This window comes from Artibeus jamaicensis, unplaced genomic scaffold (assembly GCF_021234435.1).
Source record: "Artibeus jamaicensis isolate MK-2021 breed Jamaican fruit bat unplaced genomic scaffold, CSHL_Jam_final contig_467, whole genome shotgun sequence".
NCBI classification, from domain to species: domain Eukaryota; kingdom Metazoa; phylum Chordata; class Mammalia; order Chiroptera; family Phyllostomidae; genus Artibeus; species Artibeus jamaicensis.
The window spans coordinates 2,082,588-2,106,890 of record NW_026521845.1 but is presented as its reverse complement, the minus strand read 5'-3'; the positions used below and the strand labels follow the sequence as shown (position 1 = coordinate 2,106,890).

Below are 24,303 nucleotides of genomic sequence, written 5' to 3'. Positions count from 1 at the left end.
CACTGAGACCCCCTTCCCACATTTTTATGGTGAATGGCCCTCCCGCCTATGAAACGTCCACACCACCAGCCTGCCGTCTCTGCTTCCTTCCTCCCTCTGTCCAACCCTCCTCCACCGCCCCGCCCCCGACACACACACAGCGCTGCCTGTCCTGTCTGCGCCTCTAGGACTTTGACTGAACCCACCTTCCCTTGCTGCTTTGGCATCGTGGTCTCTGGCCTCTTTCTTGCCCCCAGTCCCCCAAGTCTGCTCCCGGTAGCACAGCCAGAGGGATGTTGGTAGAACACAAGTCTCAAGTCTCAGGCTGTCTCGCCACTCGCATGGCCTCCCACTGTCTTCCTTTCCCTCTGTTCCCTGCATCTGGGACCCTTCTCGCCTCACCCCACCCCACCCCCGTCATGCCTCCTTGCCAGCTCAGTTCTGGACTCCCTCGGGCCTGTGCTGAGGTGTCGCTCCTCAGGCAGGCACTTCCCCACGCTCTTGCTGGTACCCCTGCCCCTCCCCGTGCAGGACCTCCTCGTGCACTGTCGTGGTCCAGCGCTCGTCTGAGCCTGGCTGTGGGCATCCCACCAAGACGAAGCTGCCTGGACCCCACTGTGTCTGTGGGGACTTTCCTACTGTCCAGCAAAGGCTGAGGGTGACAGTACAAGGGAGCCGGAAATGACAAGTGTCTGGAAGCTGTGGAAGGGTGTGGTTCGTATGTGGGTGGGCGCTGTCCCAGCCTGTGGTCCCGCCAGTCATCCTGTGCTCTCAGGAGCGTCCTGTGATCGGACATGGAGATGGCAGTTAGTGTGCTGTCTGACCTTGGCTGTCAGGTTGGCGGGGAGGGAGCTGTCTTAGCTGAAGGCAGTGTGGTAGAATGACTGATACCAGGGGCCCAGGAGTGATTCCCTGGGGTTCAGGTCTGGGCTTATTAGGTACTTGCGTTGCCCCGGCTTCCCCATCTGTGAATCGGAGTGGCAACAGCCCCATAAGGAAGATCCGTGCGTGCGCCGTGTCCACAGCGGGGCTTGGCCCCTCGTCATGCTGTGCGGGTGTCAGACAGAGGCCAAGGTGGCCCCTACCTTCTCTTCTCCCCCTTGTCGTCATGGGCTTCATTTTCCTTTGGGGACAGGTAGTTAGCATGGTCGTCTGAGCTTAGCCGCTCTGAGGATCTGTGTCCGCACAGCGAAGGAGGCGTTAGGAAAGGCAGGTCTGCGCGGGGAGGAGAGGCTGTGAGTGAGCAGTGCCCGGCACACGGCAGGCGCCCCCAAGTGGCACTGAGCATCGTTCCACCTGCCGGCCAGGATGAGGTGCCCCAGTAGACGCAGGTCCTGGTTCTGACAGGGCCGTGTGGTGGGCATGGTGGGTTGGCGGGGACCAGGGGTTAAGGCGTGTCACATACGGCCTGCTCAGTCTTGTGTATGGGGGGCAACATTTCCGGTAAAATGTTGGTGCAGCTGTTGATGGGGTGAGCACTTCAGATAATGCCTTGATTCCCACGTGGAGAAAACAAGACCAAAGTCATGGGCCCCCCCTGAGCAAGGTGTGCTTGTGAACTTTTTCAAGTACCAGGTTAAATGCTTTGGTCCATTAGGTAATGTATGTTGTAAGCCAAGTGCCTACAAACAGAAGGTATGAGCCACAAAGTGTTACAAGATAAAAGTTGATAATGCTTCATTAAAAACCTACACAGTGAGATGCTGGCATCTTCCGTACTTGCTCAGTGTCAGATTCCCACGTTTCCTAATATCACAGGGCAGCTAGTAGGTGCGATTCTCTCCCTCCACGCGGTTGCCAAGATTGCCACAAAATCATCGTGAAAGTACATTGGAAGTTTATTTATAACCATATAATCTCAAAAGCCAAATCATAAATATTTTTTATGTTTTTTTGCAGCCAAAAATTTTAATCGGGTTGCAGATGAATTTTAATGCTGTTGTTGTGATGTAGGATAGGATCTTCAAATGTCTCAGAACTTGGGTGCTCAAAGGCCTGAGCACGGCCTTGTGATGGGCGGGTCTAGGACCAGGGGTCCCTCTCCCCAGCCCCTGGTCTGCAGTGGAGTTGGGGCGCAGAGGGTGCCCACCGGGCATTTCCTTGTGGCCCTGACGGGGGACCCTGCCACATCACGTCACTGCAGGAGCCGCTGCAGAAGAGGCTGGTCCCCAGAGTGCGGAAGCCTAGGCCCAGTTCCTCTTCCTCTGCTGGACCTTTCAAGTAAAAACGCAGATTATGGGCAGAGCCGGCTGCCTCCGGGGATAATGTGTGGTCTGGCTGGCCCGAGAGTTTCCTGCTTGCAGCTTTCACTTTCCCTTTTCAAGAGCCCCAGAGTCTCCAGGGTTCAACTCAGGAACCACACGAGGTCCCTGCTGGTCAGGAAGAATGCTCGTGGAATACCCCAGGTGGCTCGGGCCGGGTCTGCCTGGGGATGTCGTCTCGCAGTAGGCCAGCCGCTCTGGAAGCATCTGTCCGCCCAGGGGGACGGGCAGTGGACAGTCCTGGGCTCACAGAACTCCGTGTGGGTAAATTACCACCCACGGGGTATTTCGGATTTGGGTTCTATACAGAAACTCTTCTCATCTTACAGGAATCAGATTCCAAGTGATTGAAAAACACATTTAGCTCTGTGGCCATGTAGTTGTTACTTAGTTTGATTTAATGTTGATAGATTAGAGTAAATTGTTTGCGCAGACGAGCTGAATAAATTCTGCCAGAGCTTCTGTCTTCTTCTGGTTTCACATTAAGCCCTTAATTTGCAGCTCTGTTCCATTGGCAGTCCTATTAGAGTAAGCCCTGGGAAGAGCTCTGTGGGTCTTTCCCCCTCCCTCCACTGATTTGTTATTCTCCGGAATGAAACAAATCATTTAACAGCCTCTGAGGAAGGCCATGAGGGACCATCTGGTCCTGGGGTATCCTTAAACCACCTACGATGCCCAGAGAGCTGTCCTGATCTTCATGGCTTTAGGTTAAGCACTATTAAACTCCTGTATTTAACCCACTTTCCCTGTCTCCCTTCCCCAGTCTCACAAATCCTCAAAGCCCTGGGAGTTGCCAGAGCATTTCTTTCCGGAAGGTACACAGTGCAGTTGTAACGTGAAGAGGGAAATGCAAACCCTCCCCTAGAAGAAGCCATCCCCAACTTCTCTCCCCTTGCATCTCTGCCACCTGAGAAGTTCGCAGAGGCAGGTCCCAGAGATGGGAATTCTCTGTCACTCATCCTTGCGTCCTCGGGGCTCTTGGGCACCTGAGACTCAGTGTTTGTTGAACTGATGAATGAAAGCCCACTTGAAGATCCAGTCAACTCACTTGGTGTCTCTGTCCCCCAGGAGGACTGGAACGAGATCGACCCGATTCAAAAGAAAGACCTGCACCACAGCCACGGGGACGAGAAAGCACAGAGCGTGGAGACCCTCCCTCCAGGTACGACGGCCGCCGGCAGGCACTGGTTCTGTCCTGAGCTGGGGGCTGGTGGTAGGGAGTCCTGTCCACCAACTGTGGACGAGCTCGATGTGGCGTTTGGACAATGGGGTGGAGAATGGACGTCATAGGGCGGGTGGGACAGTGTCCGAGAGCAGTGTTCTGCTGACATCCTTTGGGTGGTGACGTAAGTTTACTGGGAGGTGACCAAAATTTGTTGAGAGAAAAAGTAGAATGAAATAGAAAATACAAGATGGTATGTATCAGTTCACAGGTTTTTTTTTAAGAGACTTTATTTTTTAGAGCAGTTTTAGGTTCACAGCAAAATTGAGCAGAAAATACAGAAACTTCATCCTCCCCATCATCCCCCACCAGACGGGTGCATTTGTTCAGGGCGAACCAGCATTGCTGCATCTCGATCACCCGAAGCCCATGGTTTACACTGGGGCTCACCCTTGCTGCTGTGTGATCAGGGGCAGGGACCCACCATTCTAGTCTCATCCAGAACAGCTTCACTGCTCTAGAAACCCTCCGTGCCCCGCCTGTTCACTCCTCCCCCCATCCTGCTGACCACCAGTCCTTTCACTGTCTCCGTGTTCTTTCCTTTTCCAGAAAGCCCTGTGGTTGGAACCACACAGTATGTGCAGCCTTTTCAGACTGGCTTCTCTCACTCAGCAATCTGCTCGGAAGGTTCCTTTGTGTCTATTCATGGCCAGGTAGCCTGTTTCGTTTATCACCAAATAGTACTGTATGGTCTGGTGTTCCACAATTTATTTATCCGTTCACCAACTCAAGGACACCTGATGGGTTGCTTCCGAGCTTTGGCAGTTGTGGGTAAAGCTGCTGTACACATCTGTGTGCTGGTTTCGGTGTGGACACAAGTTTTCGGTTCATTTGGGTGAACGCCAGGGAGTGCACAGCCGGAACGCGTAGTAGGGATATGTTCATTTTTGTAAGAAAGCACCAGACTGTCTTGGGAAAGTGGCTGCACTGTTCGCATTCCCACAGCAGGGAGTGAGAGCGCCCCTCGCTGCAGGTGCTGGGCAGCCCTGGCGTTAGCAGTGGTTTTGACCTTGGCCATTCTGACAGGCTAGAAACAGTGGTGTAGCTCACTGTTCTCGTTTGAATTTCCCCGATGACATAGGATGTGCAGCATCTTTTCATGTGTCTGTTTGCCGTGTGTGTCTTCTTTGGAAAGGTGTCTTTTCAGGCCTTGGCCCATTTCATAATCGGGTTGTTTACCTTCACACTGTTGAGTTTTAACAGTTCTGTGTATATTTTGGGTAGCAGCTCCTTATCAGATACATTTTTTGCAAATATGTTCTTTCAGTCTGTGGCCTATGTTCTCATTCTCCTGACAGTGTCTTTCCCAGAGCATAACATTTTTTAATTTATTTAAAAGATTTTGTGTGTTTATTTTTAGAGAGAAGGGAAGGGAGGGAGAAAGGGAGAGAAACATTAATCACTTGCCTCTCACACACACCCAACTGGGGAGCTGGCCCACAACCCAGGCATGTGCCCAGACCGGAATCGAACCAGTGACCTTTCGGTTCACAGGCTAGTGCTCATTCCACTGAGCCACACCTGCCAGGGCTAAAATTTTAATTTTAATTAAGTTCAGCTTATCAGTTCTTTCATGGATCTTGCCTTTGATCCTATGTTTAAAAACTGATCCTGATAACCAAGGTCCCCTATATTTTTCCCTTTGTTATCTTCTAGGAGTTTTACAATTTCACGTTCCATAGTTTTAGGTCTGTGATCTTTTTTAGTTGGTTTTTGAGACAAGTATAAGGTCTGTTTCTGCATTCTGAGTTTTGTTTTAGTTTTTTGCTTCTGGTGGGGCTTTTTTTTTTTTGCATGTGGACATTCACTCATTTCAGTATCGTTTGTTGAAAAGACTGTCTTTGCTCCTTTGACAAGGATCTGTTGACTCTCTTTATGGGAGTCTGTGTCTGGGCCCTCTGCCCTAGCCCAGATTTATTTTTCTCTTTCCCCAGTATTGCACTGTTTTGATTACTCTGCCTTCCCATTAAGTCTTAAAGTTGGGGAGTGCTGTCCTCCCCCTTCATCCTTCCCCTTCAGTGTCGTGTTGGCTGTTCCAGGTTCTTCGCCTTTTCTGTATGAACTTGAGCATCAGCAGTTTGATACCCACAAAATCACTTACTGGGCTTTTGGTTTGGATTGTGTTGAATCTAAAGATTAAGCTGGCAAGAACTAACATCTTGACAATATCGAGTCTTTAATATCACTCCATTTATTTAGTTCTTTTACAGTTTTTTTTTATCAGTTTTACAATTTTGCTCATAAAAATTCTATGCCTATTTTGTTTGATTTATACCAAAGTATCTCATTTGGGGGGATGCTAATGGTGTTGTGTGTCTAATTTCAAAATCCACTTGTTCATTGTTGGTATATAGGAAAGCAATTGACTTTTATGTAAAAACCTTGTTTCCTTTAATGTTGTCATAATTACTTATTGGTTCCAGGAGTTTTTTTGTTGATTTCTTCAGGTTTTCTACATGAACAATCATGTCATCTGTGACCAAAGACAGTTTACTTCTTTCTTCTCCATCTGTGTTATACCTTGGCTTTTCTTGTCTTACTGCATGGGCTAGTACTTCTAGTGCAAGGTGGAGAAGGGGTGCTGGGAGAGGTCCTCCTTGCCTGGTTCCTGATCAAAGCTCTAGTTTGCACCATTAGCTATGATGTTGACTGTAGGTATAGATGTTTTTTATCAACTTGAAGATGTTTCTTCTCTGTTTCTGGTTTCTGAGAGTTTTTATTAGGAATGGGTGTTGGATTTTGTCAAATGCTTTATCTATATATATGAATATGATGGATTCTATTCATTGATTTTCATTTGTTGAACAAGCCTTGCATACCTGCGATATTCCTACTTGGTCATGGTATATAGTTATTTGTATATATTGTTGAATTTTACTTGCCAATATTTGGTTGAAGATTTTTGCATCTATATTCATAACACGTATTGGTTGTAGTTTTTTTTTAAGTGATAAAAAAAAGACTCGATTTATTTCTGAAGTTTTGTTTTCTTGTAATGTCTTTGTCTTGTTCTATTTTAGGGTAATGCTGGCCTCATAGAGTGAGCTAGGAAGTATTCCCTCTGCTTCTATCTTCTGGAAAAAATTGTAGAGAATTAGTGTAATTTCTTCCTTAAATGTTTGGTAGAATTCACCAATGAACCCATCTGGGCCTAGTGCTTTCTGTTTGGAAAGTTAGTAAGTATTGACCCAATTTCTTTAATAGATTCAGCCCTATTGAAATAATCTATTTGAGCTTGCTGAGTTATGGTAAATTCTGTTCGTTCATCTAGGTTACCCAGTTTAGGCAGAGAGTGATCATCCTGTTTCTTTATTCTCCTATGGACTCTCCAGAGTCCATAGGCTCTGTCGCAATTCCTTATTTCACTTCTGGTATTTGTAATTTGCGTCCTTTCTGTTCGTAGTCTGCCTGGCGGCTTCTTGATTTTATCGATCTTTTCAATGAGCTTTTTTTTTCTATTTTGTTTTATCTGTTTCTTACCTATCTGCTCTCATTTTTATTATTTCTTTTCTTCGGCTTACTTGGAATTTAATCTGCTCTTCTTCTACTCCCTGAGGTGGACGTGGATGTTTGATTTTAGATCTATCTTCTGTTCTTATTCTCAAGTCAGTCAGTTTTTCTCCGAGCCCTGCTTTCACTGAGTGAATTACACACATTTTGATAAGTTGTATTTTTATCTATGTTTAGTTCAAAATGTCATCTTATTTCACTTGAGATTTGTTCCTTGACCCTTGTATTATTTAGAAGTATGTTGTTTCATCTCTGTGAGACATTTTGGGATTTTCCAGCCGTCTTTCTGTTATTTATGTATAGTTTCACTGTAGTCTGAGAGTGGATATTATATGATTTGTGTTCATTTAAATTTGTTACGGTGTGTTTTACCGTCCGGAATGTGGTCCCTTTTGGTGAACGTTCCATGTGAGCCTGAGAAGGATGTGTCTCTGCTCTTGTTGGATGCGGTAGACTATAGATGCCATTACACCCGGTTGATTGATGGTGGTCTTGAGTTCCATTATGCTTTCCTGAGTGTCTTGCCTTCTGGATCTGTGTATTTCTACTAGGGGAGTGTTGAAATCTCCAGCTACGATGGCGGCTTCGTCTGTTTTTCCTTGCAGTTCTTCTAGTTTTGTCTCACGTATTTTGCTGCTCTGTTGTTTAGGTGGGTGCACAATAAAGATCATTATGTCCTCTTGGAGAAATGCCCTTTCTGTCCCTACTCATTGCCCTCCTTCATCCCCGATAACTCTTCTTGATCTGAAGTCGCTCTGAAATGTATATAGCTGTCCTGTTGTCTTTTGATTAGCATTGGAGTGGTGTCTCTTGCTTCATCTCTTTACTTTTAGTCTGTATTTGTCTTTATGTTTAAAGGATGTTTCTGATAGACAACGAAGTCAGTCAGGTCTTTCGTGTCGTTTTGTTTTGATCCTCTGACAGCCCCTGTCTTTTAATTGGTGTATTTGGACCAGTGACATTTGAAGTGATTATTGATATAGTTGCAGCAATATCTAATATATTTGTTATTCTTTTCTACTTCTTGCCCTTGTTCTCTGTTCTTTTTTATGTCTGTGTTTTTCTGCCTTGTGTAGTTTTAATTGACTATTTTGTATGATTTAATTTTTCTCTCTTCTTTTTTTACTTTTTTTAGTGGTTGCCCTAGAGTTTACAATATACATTTAGAACTAACCCAATTCTAACTTCAAGTAACAAACACTATCTTGCTTCACAGTACAAGTATCTCATTACAAAATACAGTGAATTCCCCCCCCCATCATCTGCACCATTGCTGGCGTTCACTGGACAGATACATACGCATCATAGTATGTATGGACACACATGGCCAAGTATGCTTTGCCGCTCTTTTGAACAAGCTGCTGTTAGAACAATTAAGAATAAGAACAAAGTTATTATTCTGCCTTCATTTATTTGCTGATGTTCTTACTTGTGGAGATCTCTTTCTGACCTGTATCATTTTCCTTCTCTCCGAAGAGTTTCTTTGAACATTTTTTACAACCCAGATTCCTTCCATTTTTGTTGTCTGAGAAAGTCTTTATTTCTTCTTTACTCTGGAAGATTAATTTCGTAGGCTACAGAATTCAGGTTGGCAATTTTTTTTTCTCTCAGCACTTTAGATTAATTTCATGGCATTCTGTTCTTGGAGGTAATTCTCATCTTTATTTTTCTACAGCTCATTTTTCCCTTTGTCTTCTTTCAAGATTTTGTCTTTATCGACAGTTTTCTGCAGTTTGACTGTTTTATGCCTAGGTGTCCTGTTTTGTTTTCTGGGCTTTCTTTTTGGCATTTCTCCTGCTGGGTGTTCCCCGAGCTTGTTGAATTTGTGATTTTGTGCCTGGCATTCATCCGAGGTCATCTCGGTCATCATCACTGAGTAGATGTTTCTTCTGTGACGTTTTTTCTTTTCCTTCTGGCCTTCCCGATAGCACACATTAGACCTTCAGTAGCTGTCCCGCAGTTCTTGGATATCTGTTTGTTTGTGTCACCCTCCCCCCCCCACAGTCCTTTTTTATCCTTGCTTTTCAATTTGGACGTTTCTGTTTTTATATTCTTAAGTGGAGAGATTCTTCCAGCCATCACGCCCATCTACTAATGAGCCCATTAAAGGCATTCTGCATTTTTGCTCTGTGTTTTTTAATCTCTGGCATTTCTTTATGAGTCTTTCTTAGAAGTTTCATCTGTCTGCTTACATAAGTCCATTGTTATTCCATCTTATCTACTTTTCCCACTGGGGCCCTTAACATATTACCACAGTTGTTTGAAATTCCGAGTGTGGTAACTCCAACATCCCTGACGTAACTGAATCTGGCTTTGATGCGGCTTTGTCTCTTTACACTGTGTTTTTTGCCTTTTAGTATGTCCTGTGATTTTTCTCCAACAAGCCAGATACAATGTGCAGAGGGAAAGGAACTCCAGTAAACAGGCCTTCAGTGATGTAGGGGGAGGGGAGGGCAGCGAGGTCAGGAAGCACTCTGTAGTTACAGGGTGGTCTCTCTCTTTTAGTGAGGCTCTGCCCTCCGGCTCTGACCCTCCTAAATGTGGCCCAGTGTTTCTCCCAGTTAGGTGGGACAGGAAGGCCAGCGTGGGCTGGAATTGGGTGTTTCCCTTCCCCAGTGGAAAAGGCTGGGGCGGTAGCTCTCTGCCTCTCTACCCCCAGGCTGGTTGGTCTCTGGTGAAATCATTTCTCATGAGGGCAGGCCTTGTTGAGACCAGAATGTCTAGTGTATTCCAAAGTGGCCCCCTTGCCCCCCTGCCCTCGGGAGCAAGAGCGGTCCATCTTCTCTGGGAGAGACCTGGCTGGGCTCCCGGAGGCAACGCTCGCCAGTGTGGGGCCCCGAGGTTTGGCCTCCGAGGCTGGCCCACAGTGAAGCCCCAGCCCTTCCTCTGCGACAGCTGAGGGCTCGTCACCTGGACACCGGGTCCCACACTGCTGGCTACTTGGGCTCGCTGTGGGTCTCTGCAGGTCTGGGAGCAGCAGTTCGCCCTCTGACCTTGCTTCTCCGAGGAATCTAAGAAGAGCAGTGGGTGTGTCAGCTCGTTGGGTGCTTTCCTTGTTGCTCCGATGGAGTGCTGACTTCCAGCCTTCTCCTGTGCCGGACTGCAGACGGGGAGTTGGTTCATGGCGTTTTTGCTTTGATGGTGACAAAGAGTTTGTATATTTGTGTTTCTTACTGGGTTGGACAAGCACCGCCCCAGGGAGTCCAGGTCCTCCTTGTCTGTGCCCTCCCCATTGTCCCGGCTGCACTAGACAAGGGAGAGGGAGAGCACCAGGTGTCTGTCAGTCTGTCCCACACTTCTTCCCTGGCTCCCGATGAGTCAGGGAGCCCTGAGCTACACAGCTCTTTTCTACAGAAAATAGGCGTTGCCCAGGCAGTGGGGAGCCCCCCACCGTCCCCCAAGTGGGGAGCCCCAATAGAACAGTTAGCTGATACGCATTTCTTTATTATGATAGCAGGATCTACTTCTGCTGGGTGGGTTAATGGGAGACTTCCTGTGGGTCGTCTTCTATTAAAAAGTGTTCCGGTGGGTGTCAGGCGCACATGGAGAGGGAGGGGCCGTCTTCAAGGCTTACACGAGGTGTGACTGTTAATGGTCACACACTGGTTAAAATCAATTTAGTGTGACCTTGGCTTTCATATTCTTCACTGTTGTACAGTTGCTTTTCTTATCTTCAAAGAGCTCGGAACGTACTGGTTATTCTCTTTTTTGAGTTATTGCTTTTGATTCAGGAACTGTATCCCTTTATTTTCTAAAGGAGTGTGTGTGTGTGTGTGTGTGTGTGTGTGTGTGTGTGTGTGTGAAAACCTTTTTTTTTTTTACCAGACCAGCATGCAAATGATTTTTTTTCCTTTAGAAATTATTTTGTTATGGTTAAGAAAGATATTTTCCCCAAGAACTATGGACACAGCCAGAAATTTGTGGTTTGCAAGTAACCGCGGGTCACAGCCCTTCCCACTGAGTAAGTGGACAGCTCAGTGGTGTCCTGTGTTCTGGGTGTGGGTGTCTGGCAGTAGTAGACAGATGGGTGGCAGGCAGCGACACGGAGTCGAGCACAGGAGCCGGGCATCTTCCCGCAGGGCCAGAAAACCCACTGACAGATGGAGGCGCCAGGTCTCCGGTGGCACTGGTGCCCAGGCCTCTGACTGTTCTGTTCATGCACTCTGTGCGCAAAAGCGTCTTGAATATAGATCACCCTCCCCCAGGTGTGTCACAGTACTCATAATCTCTCCACGCAGCACCGAGCGGATCTGTTGATGCACTCTGAAGCACATCTTGAACAGGATATCTAAGGGGTTAGAGGAGATACTTGAAGATGTCTACTCTCTTCCTCCTGTACCCAGAAGATGGTCTCTATGTGGCCCCGCCTTGGAGACCACTGTTCTCGGGTGGGCCGTGGCCGCAGGAGCCCACATCACCATTTTAACTGGGTTGCTTGTCCCAGGCCACCCTAGTTTGGGGTGGGATTCGGAATGCCGAGGAGGCAGACCAGCAGAGCGGCTGACACGGGTGGGGGCCGGGGGCCTGGGCTCGTGCTGCGTTGGGAGCTCGGTCACCCAGGCTGGGCAGTGTGCTCTCTGGGCACGAGGTGCCCGGGCCACGTTCTGCTGGAGGGGCTTCGTGGGCGGCGTGAGCGGCCCCTCTGAGAGGGCAGAACTGCAGGTATGGGCAGCAGTCAGGCAACCCAGATCCCGGGTTCACCCTTAGGAGACCCAGGGTTTCTTGCCCAGTCCTTTAGTCAAAGCCCCACCCATGGAGGAAGGCTCAGAGCTGGGGTGAGAGTCTGCTCGGGACCCTTTTCCACTCTTCTCTGGGTCTCCTTGTTGCTGAGAGAGACCAGGCGTGCGTGGGAGGCGATTTGCTCTGTCCTCACTCGGGTCGTGTTGGCCAGGAGTTCTCTCGAAGCTCCCTGAGTTCAGGGGTCACACAGTGAACCCGACGTTTCGCTTCATAGAACGGGGCCTTGGCTGGGTCACGGCAGCTTGGCAGTTGGATAGTTCTCAGCAGATTGAATAAGAAGAGGAAGAAGTTTGACCCTCTCCTTCCAGGTGGGTTCCCAGAAGGCTGTGGTCACGGTCTTAGGGACAGTCCTCCACCCCACCCCACCCTCATGCCACTGCCTGCCAGCCTGAGGGACATAGCCCCTCAGCGTTCTTAAGTTGGACCTATTCTTCTAGGGGTGCCGCTTTCTAGAAGTCAAGGAGCAGCTGCGGGATTCTGGAGCTCCCGAGCCCCACATCCTCTTCCCGGTTTCCTTCTCATTTCCAAAACCCTGGAGCAGAGGGGCTGGAATGTGAGCGAGTCCTTGAGAAGCACAGGGCTTGGGGACCAGGCCAGCAGCCTGGGAGGGGGACCGGGCACAGGGCTCAGCCTTCGCAAAGCCAGCGGTGTCTGCAGTGTTACTTCCTCGCCTGTAGGGCCGTGAGCCTTCCTGGCCCCCAGGGCCCTTGGTTCTGTGTATCCGTTTGCTTTCACTCTCTTCCCGGATCAGAATCACCGATCTCACTGTCTCCCAGACGGGGTAAGAACATGTCTGCCTGTTCTACCCCCTTGTGCCCAATGTCGGGTGCACTTTTGCCGAGATTCCGTGCCTTGGAACCACTGAATTTTTTACCGTGTTCATTCAAAGTGTTGTTTCACATAGAGAATTTATTCAGCATTTTTTTTTGAAATTCTACTGGATAGAAATGAATTGTATCATCTTTTTCCTGATTATGGAGAAATTAGCTTCTCTCAGCACTTCTCCTCCCACCTCTGTCCTCTCGCCCTTGGACCCTCTGACCTGAGAGTGGGACCAGTGGGGGGGGGGGGCGCCTGATGGTGCAGGAGGGGGAACAGAGGCTGGGAAGGCGGAGCTTGCGTTTGGTGGAGGTCCCGCCAGATGACGTGGCCTTGGAGCAGATCTGCGTTTTGCCTTTATGGAGCCCGAGTGTCGATCTTTGTTCAGTAGTAAAGGCCGAAGCGGAGGAGGGAGAGTCGGAAGGCCCCTCCCACCCCTCACTGTGTCTGTGCCCCACCCCTGCCCACTGCTGCTTCATTGCCGGACACGCTTGATTTCTCAAAACAGGCACTGCTGTGTTCACTGAAGAAGAGTGAAATGAATGAACCGAACACCCAGGTGAGAATTGCCACTGAGGCTAAGGGCGGCCGTTTCTCTTCTCTGCCCCCGCCCCAGCCCAAAGGCGGAGGAGACGCACTGGCAGGGCCATCACTGCTGCGGCCCAGTCGGAACCAGAGCAGCAAGGCTGCCCTGACCTTGCCCCCCCTGAGGGGTTGGTGCGTCCCAGCACTGCGTGCGGCAGTCTTTAATTGTGGCAAAACACACACACCATGAACTTTATTGTTTAACTGCTTTCTAAGGGTCCGGTTCCACAGCGTTGTGCCGCCTCCCCACACCCGTCTCCGCAGCTTTTCCCAAACTGAAACTCTGTCCCCACCAAAGACTAACCCCATTCCCCTCCCCCAGCCCCTGGCACCCACTGTTCTAGTTTCTGTGTCTGAATTGGACTCCCAGGCATCTTCCATTGGTAGGATCGTCTAGTGTTTGTCCTCTGTGACTGGCTGACTGAGCACGACGTCCTCAAGGTTCGCCCCGTTGTCTGGGTGGCACTGCATGACAGCCCCGCAGCAGCCAGGCCTGCCGCTGCTGTGACCCAGGCCTGCGGCCCGTCCGCACAAGTGTCGCCGGTACAAAGGAACTGGCTCTGAGTGTCCTCAGGGAGGCATCTTTCTAAAACCAGGCAGTGTATTTACTGTAGAGCATCTAAGAACTTTAGAGTTTATTGTAGAACGCCTAAGAAATTTGGATAAGCCAAAATAAGAAAATTACAGTCACACGTGACTCTACCACCCGAAGGTGGCCACTGTGTTCCTGTGGACTCTTCCTGAGCATGCGCACGGCACACTCACCCCCATGCCTCTGAGGGAGGGCGAAGGTTTGGGGGGAGACAGACAGACATCAGGGTTGAGAGAGGAGTGTTGGTGGGTCGCCCCCCATACACACCCTGACCAGGGATGGAACACGCACCCTCTTGCTATCTGGGACGCTGCTCCAACCAACTGAGCCGCCCAGCCCGGACTGCTGCTTTTCTTGTTTTAAAAAGCAGACCCTGAGCCTTTTGGCCTGCCCATTCACATGTCCAGGTTTGATCCTATATTCCGAGTTCATTGTTTTCATGAATTCTTGCAAAAAATATCCAAGCAGCTCGCTAGGTGAGGAACGTTGCCTCGGATTTGGGGGATTACCTGAGGAATGCGCTCCCCCCCGTGCCTCTCCTGGCAGCCCCCCAGGGTCCCCCCCACGTCTCATGGAGGCAGCTACCTGCTCCCTCTTCCTCCTGAGATGCTTCAGGACGGGCCGCCCCTACGAACTGCGTACGCCGACATCTTTACAGATGTGGTACCTCGCTGTGCGTACCTGTTTTTAACTGGGGGAGCAGATCACAAGCACCTTTTCACAACAGCATCTCCGACCACGGTTGTTAGTGATGGCAACTTACCCAGAGCTCACTATACTTACCCTGTTTTGTGGGGTGCATGGAGGGTGTCCAGCCAGGGTCCTCAGAAGTGAAACTTGGTATGGCCTTCATTATTTCCTTGAAATAACTTCCTAAAAGTGAAATTGCAGGTCAGTGGCAGTGCCCTGTGTACAGATTTTTTAAAATAGTAATTGCCAGATTTTCCTCCAGAGGGGCCTCTGTTTCCTTGCACCTTAGCCAACATTAGAAAACAAAGTCTCCATTGTCTTTCCCCCATTCCCACAAGTACAAAAGCAAAATCAAGGACTGGAGCAGCTTACTAGCCAGAAGTGTGATGGAGCTATTACTACAGAATCAGCTGGAGCTTTGTTGGTGGAAATGCCGTGTGTGGAACAGTTCAGGTAGCATCTGTGCTGTCACCCCACCCCTGACCTGGGCACGGGGCTGTCAGGGCTGCTGTGCATTGGAGCAGTGCCAGGTGACGTGCCTCAGATGGGGACAGCCCGGCATCAGCGTCTCAGGGCTGAGAAGAGGGACATGGGAGTGTGCTGCCCAGCCACCGGAAAGGCTGCCTCACCGAAGGCTCGGATTGTGTTCTTTACATTCGAGGCTGCGGAGGGGACGTCCCGGGGAAGGCTTCGTTGCCCACACTCCGGCCGCCACGGGAGACGGCTCCCCAGGAAAGGACGAGCCCGTCACTGGGAACATGTGTACTGTGGCTGGGCGTTTGTGCTTTTAGCAACGAGATATCCATACGTACATAACAGAGAGAGGACGTCCCTGGCTGTTTCTGACTGCACCACCACAGCAGGTCCACATGCAAGGGGGACATGTGGCCTGAACTCAGAGACCACGCTCTGCCAGTGACTGGGGTGGGGCGGGACCGGCCAGGCCACTGCGGGCGCCCTTCAGAAGGCACCTGCAGGGGGAGTGGGACCTGCCCAGACATATCGGTGCTGTTTGGAGCTTCACCTGAATTCCACCCACTGGAAAGTGAGCTGTCTGCCGCCATGGGAGGGCCCAGGTCTGGGGGATCGAGACCCAGGTTTGGTCTGGGGTCCCGTCATTCTTTAGTCTAACTCCCGAGTCTCAGTTTCCCAGTTTGTAAAACAGAAGTAGTACTACCAGTACGTGTCTTACAGGGTCAGCGTGTGGTGTGGGCTGGGTCCATCCGAGGAGGCCGTGTCGTGGTCACTGGTTAGTAGCTCTCTCTGCCTTCCGAGACCGGCTTTGTTTTGGGGGGTAGGTTTGTTGTGGGGCTTTCACTGGTTCTTGTTACAAAGCAAGAGGCTGGCAGCGCCTATGTGCAGCAACGAAACTGAGACACCGTTGCACATGAAGGGAAAACGAAGAGTTTCTATTTAAAGTTTAGAGAGGAACTAGATGACGACTCCTTGATTTCAGGCCAGGTGTAGTCCTCATAATGCAAATCAGGCTGTTTTTTGGTGCTTCTTAAGTTTTTTTTATGGCACAAATAATTTTACATAAATTAAGCGTATTTATCTTGTAACATCTCATTTTTCTTATACTTTCTTTTAAATAGCTTTTAACTAGTTTTTGAATTTCCTCTTTTTCCATCCTTAGAGATGAATTGTGCAGGAGTCCCTATTTCAGAGACAGTGTCTCCCAGGCAAACAACGTTTCCTGTCTCACCAGATAGCCACTGACAAGTAATACAGGGTCATTTACATGTCTTTGTCATTTACACGGATATATCTGTTGGAAATCCTACTTTCTCTGTCATGCTATAACATTATGACCTTTTAGAGGAAGAATATTAGAAATTTTTTCTTCTAAGCATAGTAAAATTGCATTCAATTGGCCATCAACCAAGAGGCTGAAATAAATCTGAGAGCTTTGTCCTTTGATTTAAAATATATTCTGTTTCCCCTCTTGGCTACTTTCCCAGAAGAGGCTGCTCTGTTTTACACTGGCTTTCAATGTGCTTAAGCCTCCTTCCAGGCAGGGATGGGGGAGGGGGGCCCGAGTGAGACCAGTGCCCCGGGACCCGCCCCAGCTAAGGCACCTTCCCTCCCCCCTCCACCTGCGGGTGGGGGCAGGTGCATGGTGAGGTCTCCGACCTGAGTGTTAGTCCTTTGAAGGTTCATCTCCATAGATTTACTTCATTGTTTCTTTAAACAGGAGGTTTAGTAAAAACAAAAATGTTAAGGGAAACATGGCATTATTTTTTATTACATTTAATTGGATGCAGTTTTTTAATGTAAACAGTTCTCTAATTCTAAAGCCTTCTTTTCCAAAAGAGCATTTGGGGATTGGTTGTTGGGAGCCTAGAACGACCTTTCCTTTGGAATCTGTCCCCAGGGACACTGAGGACCCCTGCTGGAGCCAGCACAGGCTGACGGGAAGGGGGGTGCAGAGGGGGTCCCCCCAGCCCTCACACCTGTGCCACCGCAGCTCCCCACAGACCCTGGGGCCGACCACTCACTTGTCAGTGGGTGAAATGTGAGTGAGGCACCGAACAGCAACCGCGTCCATGCGTCTCCGGAACAGAACAGCCGTGCGGCACAGACAGGCGCGCCCCACGACTGTGAGTGTCGGCGGCGGGAGCAGGATGCCGGGCGGCCCCTCCAAGGGGAGACTCAGCCCGCAGGTCTGTGAGAGCGCGGGGTCCAGAGGCAACGGCACAGGAGCAGGTAGAGCCCCCACCACATGCAGCCCAGACCTGCCTGCCATCCCCCTCGGAGCTGAAGGACGGCATCTATATTGACGCTTGGGGCCTGCAGCCCTCGGGCTGGTGGGGGCCAGAGAGAAGGGTGGAAGGGGGCGCCCATTGACATACGGGTGTGGTTGTCCTGCCCGTGAGTGCTCCTGGGGGTTGCAGCCCCAGCACTGCTACTGCGCCCCCTTTTCTCAGAAGTTCTAGGAGCAGCTCAAATGGGAGCCCAAGGGGACTTAGAGGTCTGAGATGGCTGACAGTAAAACTGATTTTACCTCCTAACCAGCCACTGGAACTGCCATTTTCCATCCGGGCTCTGAGCTGACTGCTCCTCTTCCCCCCGTCACCCCCAGCCTCTGGCAGGGCCCCCCACCCCTGTCCACTTCCAAGTGTGACCCGTGTGTCTCACCTTGCCCCGCTGCCTGAAGCAAGCAGAGAAGGGCGTTGAGCAGTTATTATTTTTCCCAGGTATCCCCTGTGAACAGCAGGTGGGACAGGTATAGACTGAGTTATCCACTGCTCCCCTCTCTCTTCCTCTGGCATTTTGGGCCGGAGGGAGGGGGCAGTGCTTGTGGGTGACAAATGGGGTCTGAACTCAGTGCACCTGCATGTTCCTGCTCATGCTCACCTGGGCAGGTCCTATGCTCACCTGGGCAGGTGCCCTGCTCACCTGGGCAGGTGTTCCCAGGACCCTCCAGAAGGTGGTGAAGATCCCCTCCAGTGCCGGCCACTCATTTCCCAGGGCCAGGTGCAGAGCTGGGACCCCGAGTGGAGGCCTTGGAGAGTCCTGTTGGGCATGGCAGCTCCCAGCGACCCCTCAGAGTGAGGGGTGTCACATCAGCCAGGTGGGGATAACTGTGTGTGTGGCCGGTTCTGCCTGTTAAGGTCCCTTCATTTCGTGTGGTAGTCAGTGGCTGAGGACCAGCTGTCCGCTGTCATTACTGCACGCACTTTACATGATAACCTAGGAGGTGGTAAGTCACCCTGATTCCATTCGGATGAGGCCTCGGGCCTGGAGCCCTGTGTCTTCCTGGGGGAGTTGTGCCAGCTGCCCCCACCCGTGTCCCATGATCCTGGCTATCAGAGGCCCTTCTGGCCCTCTGAGCCCCGGCTGTGGCATGGGCACTGGCGTGGGTCCACCTTCAGCACCCCACGCCCGCAGGCTCCCTGCCCCTGGACGGTGAGTTGACTGAGTGCCTCATCTGCATGGGAGGAGGATGAGAGTGCCTGTCTGCACACAGGAGGGCCGGGAGCAGTTCTCAGACGCTGTGAGCAGTACTGATGCCATCCAAAAGGGCCCGTGTGGAGCTGTGCTCATTGGTGCAGGATTTGGGGCGCCTCTCCATGATCAGCCTCAGGCGCCTCGGGCCCTGGGCTTGACTGTTGGCAGCTGGTGGATCAGCAGGTGTCTGTGTACCGTGTGTGCAGGGTGCTGGGTCCTCCAGGCAGGAATTCGCCAGGAAACAGCATGTTCGGTGGGTGCCCTGAGGGGCTCTCTCCTGCTCTGGGGGACGGCGGTGTGACCATAAAAGGTGGGGACACGTGGGCCTGTGGGGGTGTGTGTGGAAGGGAACAGGGAACCTCGGGAGGGCTGGCTAGGATGGGTGGGTCCGCTGTGTAGCCCCAGCAGGGCGGTATGAGGGGGCAGGCGGGTGGCTTGTCCTGCCACACGGGAAGCAGGTGGTTATTCAGCATCGGGTGTCCCTGCTCCCGGGGTCGCACCCTTCCTCCTTCTCAGAGAAGTCTGTCCTCTGCAAATACATTTCCTCGCCAATGTTTTCGTAACCCCCATCTAAGAAGCAAGCTGTTTGCACAGCCCCTCGGAGGGCAGACGGATGCTCGCTGTCCCTCTCGTGTTACTGGGATGTGTCCTGTCTCCCTGCCGCCTTTGACGGGGCAGCTCCTCGCTGCCTTCTCGTGTGAAGTCTTAGATCTTTGCAGGCTTTCCCGTCTGCTGCTTCTGCCTGGCCGAGTCCACTTTCCCTGGATGTCCACGTATTTTTGTTTTCTGCTGCCCTTAATCTCATGCTCTCTCTGAAGTTTTGAAAGAGGTAGCAGAAGTACAAGAGGATTTGTGAGCATTTTTTAAGTCAGCGTTTCAGACGTCGTATCTAAGGTTTTGATACTGTTCCCCTCCTACTGTTTGCTTACGTCCGTCCAGTTTTGGCATCTGCCGGCTTCTCTTTCCACCTGCGATCGGACCGGGTGTCTGCTCCCTGCGAGAACCCTGCTCTCTGCTTTTTGCCGCCCTGCCTGGTAGGGGCTTCGACCCCCGCAGTTCCACCTAAGACAGACGCCGTGGGTCTCAGTAATGGCCCTTTTTAGCCCAGTGCTTTTCAGACTGTGGCTGTGACCCGTCATTAGTGTGTGGAGCCAATGCTGTGCATCCGGCTCATGTAAAAACAATAGATTATGTTTGTTCTCACGTATAACAGTGAAGCCTGCATTGTAGTGGTGTGCGTGTGTGTTTGCGTTGTGGCATCTGCGATGAGATATAAAATGTACGTCGTAGTCAAATGTGTATGAAAGTCCCTGCTGTTCTCAAACGTACTGCTAAGCTTTTTATGAAGAAAAGCCATTTATAACCTGTCTCCAGTAAGTGGTTTTGTGCCTTGGGGGAATTGTCACGAGGCAGAGTGAGGCCCAGAGGAATGTTGCAGACATTCCTGCGTCAGAGGGAAGGATCACGGGGTGGGGGTACCTCGTGGTCGGTCCCTGCGGTTTTTAGAGGTTGAAGAAAGGCGGCCTTTCTGCAAAGTTGCAGAGGCCTCTCCTATGCCTTCTTCAGATCTTAGCTCCAATATGCTCCCCCCAGGAAGCCCTCCTGGATTGCCTCACTCCCATCTAGATGGGGTTCATCTGTCAGACGTGTCCATGGGGCTGCTCTTCTCACCGTCAGAGCACTCAGCTCGTTCTCAGTGATACAGTCATTACCATGGTCATCATGTTATTGATGTCTCCCCCCACCGCCACCCCTGCCATCCTGGAACAGGGCCTCCGCAGGGTGGGGGTGGGGGGGGCGGGCATCAGGTCTGCTTCGGTTGCTACACCTGCAGGAGCCAACACGGTGACGCCTAGTGCATCATCAGCACCTGTCTGCACCAGTGGCCTGGGGCCAAGACAGGGACACTGCCCAACAACAGCTGAGTGACACGGGGCATCCGTGGAACCCGCTGCTGTCCCCATGTCTCATTTCGGAAATAAGGGGGTAGGGTGGGATAGCCCGAGGAGAGGCAGGTGGGAGGGGGATTAAGGCGCCAGGAGCTCAGCAGAGGCCTGTAGTCCCTGTTCCTGTCCCCACTGAGACCGAACCCTCTTCTCTTGCCCCCATCCCTCCCTCAGGGAGAAGCATATTGGGCATATGCAGAATGCAGGCAAAACATCTCTTGGGTGACAGTCCCTTTTCCAGCTGTGCGCAGGGCCCCATAGTTCCAGGTTTTTCCCTGGTTGGAATGAGCGTTCAGGCCATGAAGCAAGTTAGTTGGAAGCAGCTCACTTGGATTCTGGGGTAGGCACAGCTGGTACAGATTTTAGCTGAAGCTCATGATTCCTGTTAGCCTGGGGCGGGCCCAGGGGCCCAGCCCGCCTGGGGGGAGGAGGGGCCGAGTGCCCTGGAGCACAGGTGGGTGGGTTTTCCTTCTCTGTCTCCGACAGTCTCTGAGGGTGAAGACCGAGAGGTGAGGAGAGGGGAGGATCAAGAAGTATTTCTGCAGTTGCCTTAGCAGAACAAACGTGTTTCCAGAAGCTGCTTTTGGAAACATTCCGTTTTAGGTGGAAGAAAAGGCTGGCGCTCCACGGGGTCCTACTGCCAGATGTTTGTCGGGGGCCTGCGCTCGGCCCATGGCCGGGGAGTCATGGGGCTTGGAACCGTGTCTCATTCAAGAGGTGGGACCTCCGTGGCCCGAGCATCATTTCCACAGCGACCAGCTGTGATGAGATGGGGTGGTGACCTGGCAGGACAATTGTAACAAGAAGCAGATGAGCTTTTGGGTAGAAACTCCCCTCTGCAGCCTTGAGCAGATCACATGTCACTGAATCTCGGCCTCCTGTCTCTGACCTGGAGAAGGAGTCTGATCTTTCGCTCGTGTGCAGAGGCACCACACTGGGGAAGCACGCATGTAGGTGCACATGCTAGTGGCACACACCCAACACGTCACATGCTGCACACGAGCTGCCACCCCTGCATTTGCCTGTTCCTGGGTGACGTCGGGAGCCCACCCCCAGCCCTTCGACCTGCACCACACACACTGCCCTGAGCTACACAGCTCTCCGCCTGGCTCCAGAGCAGTGAGCTCCCTGCTGCCCCAGGGCCTTTGCACCGCATTCCCTGCGTGATGCCGGGTGCTCCTCCCATTGGGCTGCCTGGCCATTTTCTCCCTTCATTCTGGTGTCTGTTTAAAGTCCCCTGACTAGACTGGCCCTACCAGACCACCCCACATAAAATGGCAACCCCAGAACCGCATACCCCTAATGCCTCAGTTTCTTCACAGCACTTACGACCCCTCGGAGACATGGCTGTCACTGTGTTTCTCCCCCACCTGCCTTGTTTTGAGTTTGCTTTGTCTGAGTTTGCTGTAACTATACAACTAGCACATAGTAGGCCGTTAACTCCTTGTGGAAGATCTTTTGATTTTGCTTTATTTTTTAATATATTTTTAAAGATTTTATTTACTTCTTTTTTAGAGAAGGGGAAGGGAAGGAGAAAGAAGGACAGAAACATCAATATGTGGCTGCCTCCTGCACCCCAACCTGGGGACCTGGCCTGCAATCCAGGCCTGTGCCCTGACTGGGAACTGAACAGGCGACACTTTGGTTCGCAGGCCTGCACTCAACCCACTGAGCTACACCAGCCAGAGCAGCTTTATTTATTTACTTACTTATTTTTAGGAGATGTAATTTCAAAGAATGAGTAGTAGCTTGCCCAAGGTCACATAGGTAGCGAGTGGTAAACAAGGATTTACACCCAGGTAGATACGGAGTCTGCCTTCCCTCCCACTTTTCCCTTCTGTCTGGGCACCGGCGGCTCTGCTCGTTTCTCTGGCTCTGTCTGTGTAACGCCAGGCCGGCCCCGCCCCGCCCAGCAGCACTTGCCCTAGACTCCAGCCTGCTGCCCGCACTGCTCCTGCCCAGGCCCCAGTGTGGTGTCCCTGGAGAACCTCGTGTGTGGCGTTCTGGAGCAGCAGCTGGTAGTCTGATCAGCTGACTCACAACCAGCGTGGGCGTGAACGGGCCAGGCCCCCTTGGCTCCAGAAGAGAACACGATGAGTGTGCTCAGACGCGTGTGTGCCAGGATGCCTGTGTCCTCTGGTGAGCGTGTGCCAGGATGTTTGTGTGCTTGCCTGCGTGTGTGCCGGGGTGGCCTCACTCCCCTCCTCGCGGGGGCAGACCCAGTAACAGCTGCAGAGAGTACATCCCTGGGGAGGTCTCACCCAGGGGTGTTTGGGGGGTGATTTTTTTGTTTAAACATCTATTTTGTGCTGCCTGGTGTTATGTAATAGGTGCCTTCTGTTTAATTTGTGCGTTACCTTTTCCGTCATATCCGGGATGCTTTGGCGTGACCGTGTTTCCTGGAAAGGAGGGACGAGCAGACAATAGTCTCCTTTTATGTGCAGCGTTAAGTGGTGCCAGACTTGGGGACACTGGTGGGTAGAGAATTCCGTTTACTGCACACGCACACGTCTTGATCTTCCATGTTACAATGAACTGTGCGTGTTCAGCCTTCCGTGCGCGGGCGGGGCACGGCTTGCTCGGGCTGTTTCCGGCCAGTTTGTTGATGGAACTGGTCAGAGCCGGCAGCCTGGGTGCTGTTCCCCACGTGGCTCCGTCCCCGGAGTGAGCGCACCTGGCCCTCTGGCCTCCGCCCCCGAGTCCCACACCCTCTGCTCTGCTCCTTTCAGGGAAGGTGCGATGGCGGGACTTCAACCAGGAGGCGTACGTTGGAGGGACCATGGTCCGCTCCGGGCAGGACCCCTACGCCCGCAACAAATTCAACCAAGTGGAGAGCGATAAGCTGCGGATGGACAGAGCCATACCTGACACCAGACACGACCAGTAAGTGCTAAGCCGGTGTTGCCGGGGCTCTGCCAGCTGTCCCGCTAACGGCGTCCGTTACTCTGAAACCGAATGGGGGTCTTTACGGGGTGGTGACACCAGGAAGAGCTCTGTGGTGCACGGCAGTGGAGCTGCACCCACAGGAGTCGAGCCACGAGGGGCCAGGGTCTGGTCTTGGAGATGCCCCGCGTGCTCCTGGAGGCTGCGTTGCTGGCCAGAGCACGGGCCCCAGCACGGGAAAGTTGGGCTACCGGCCCCGTGTTTACCAACCCGCCACTTGTTAAAGTATCTGGAGACCAGAAGGGGAAGGCAGGAACCCAGCAGGGCAGGTGCCGCGTGGAGCAGACAGCCAGGGGCCGGAGGGAAGGCCTGCGTGCTCAGGGGACGGTGTCCGCCTCTGTCTTGGTTCTTTGGGAATCGGGAGCCTGCAGGCGGAGGGCACCCGGGGTTTATCCGGCTCAGCTCAGGTCCGCAGGCATTGTGCCCCATGTTCTGTCACGCTTGTTGGGAAGGTGAGAGCTCCTCTGTACCTCTAAGTCCTGCTGCTGAGCATCTCGGAGTGGGAGGCAGCTCACCTGGACCTCCGTGGGCGAGTCTGGTTTCAGAGGAGGAGCCCCTGTGGAGGCCAGGGTGTTCCTGCGTGCTCAGGAGGGCTTCCTGCTCACCACGTTGCTGGTAGAGTCACTCATCCGTCACGTGACGGAGCACGGGTCACATCAGCTATGGCTCAGGCTGTGCTCCAGTCCTGTGATTTCAGCCACAAAAATCTCCTCTGCTCCAGCTGATGAGGGTGGACAGAGAGTCCTGGGTCCTGGGCCATCTGCTCCAAATCAGGAGTGTGGGAAGGTCGAGGCGGGGGTGGCCAGGAAGGTGAGACTTGAGCTGGAGGCGCCCGGGGAGAAGGGCACTAGTGCAGCCCTGACCGGCAGCCCGGGCTTCAGAGCACCAGCCAGGGGCCCCATTTCCCTGGGGTCAGGGGTGTACCAGGGGTTGAGAGGTGGATAAGCTGAAGGGAGACAAACGCCAACTAACTTACAGTTGACCCTTGAACCATACACAGTCAAAAATCTGCATATAACTTTTTGATTACCCCAAAACTTGAAGTTGTCCCTCAGTATCCACCAG

At 51.9% G+C, this 24,303-nt stretch overlaps 1 protein-coding gene across 1 annotated transcript in view; it reads left to right on the top strand.

Annotated features, from left to right (window-relative positions):
* The window catches only part of GALNT2 (polypeptide N-acetylgalactosaminyltransferase 2), a 152,346-nt gene that overhangs the window by 80,125 nt on the left and 47,918 nt on the right, over positions 1-24,303 (top strand). The window contains exons 2-3 of the mRNA XM_037166766.2: positions 3,309-3,402; positions 23,025-23,178. Of these exons, the coding sequence (XP_037022661.1) occupies positions 3,309-3,402; positions 23,025-23,178 (248 nt within the window). The remainder of the gene's footprint in view (positions 1-3,308; positions 3,403-23,024; positions 23,179-24,303) is intronic.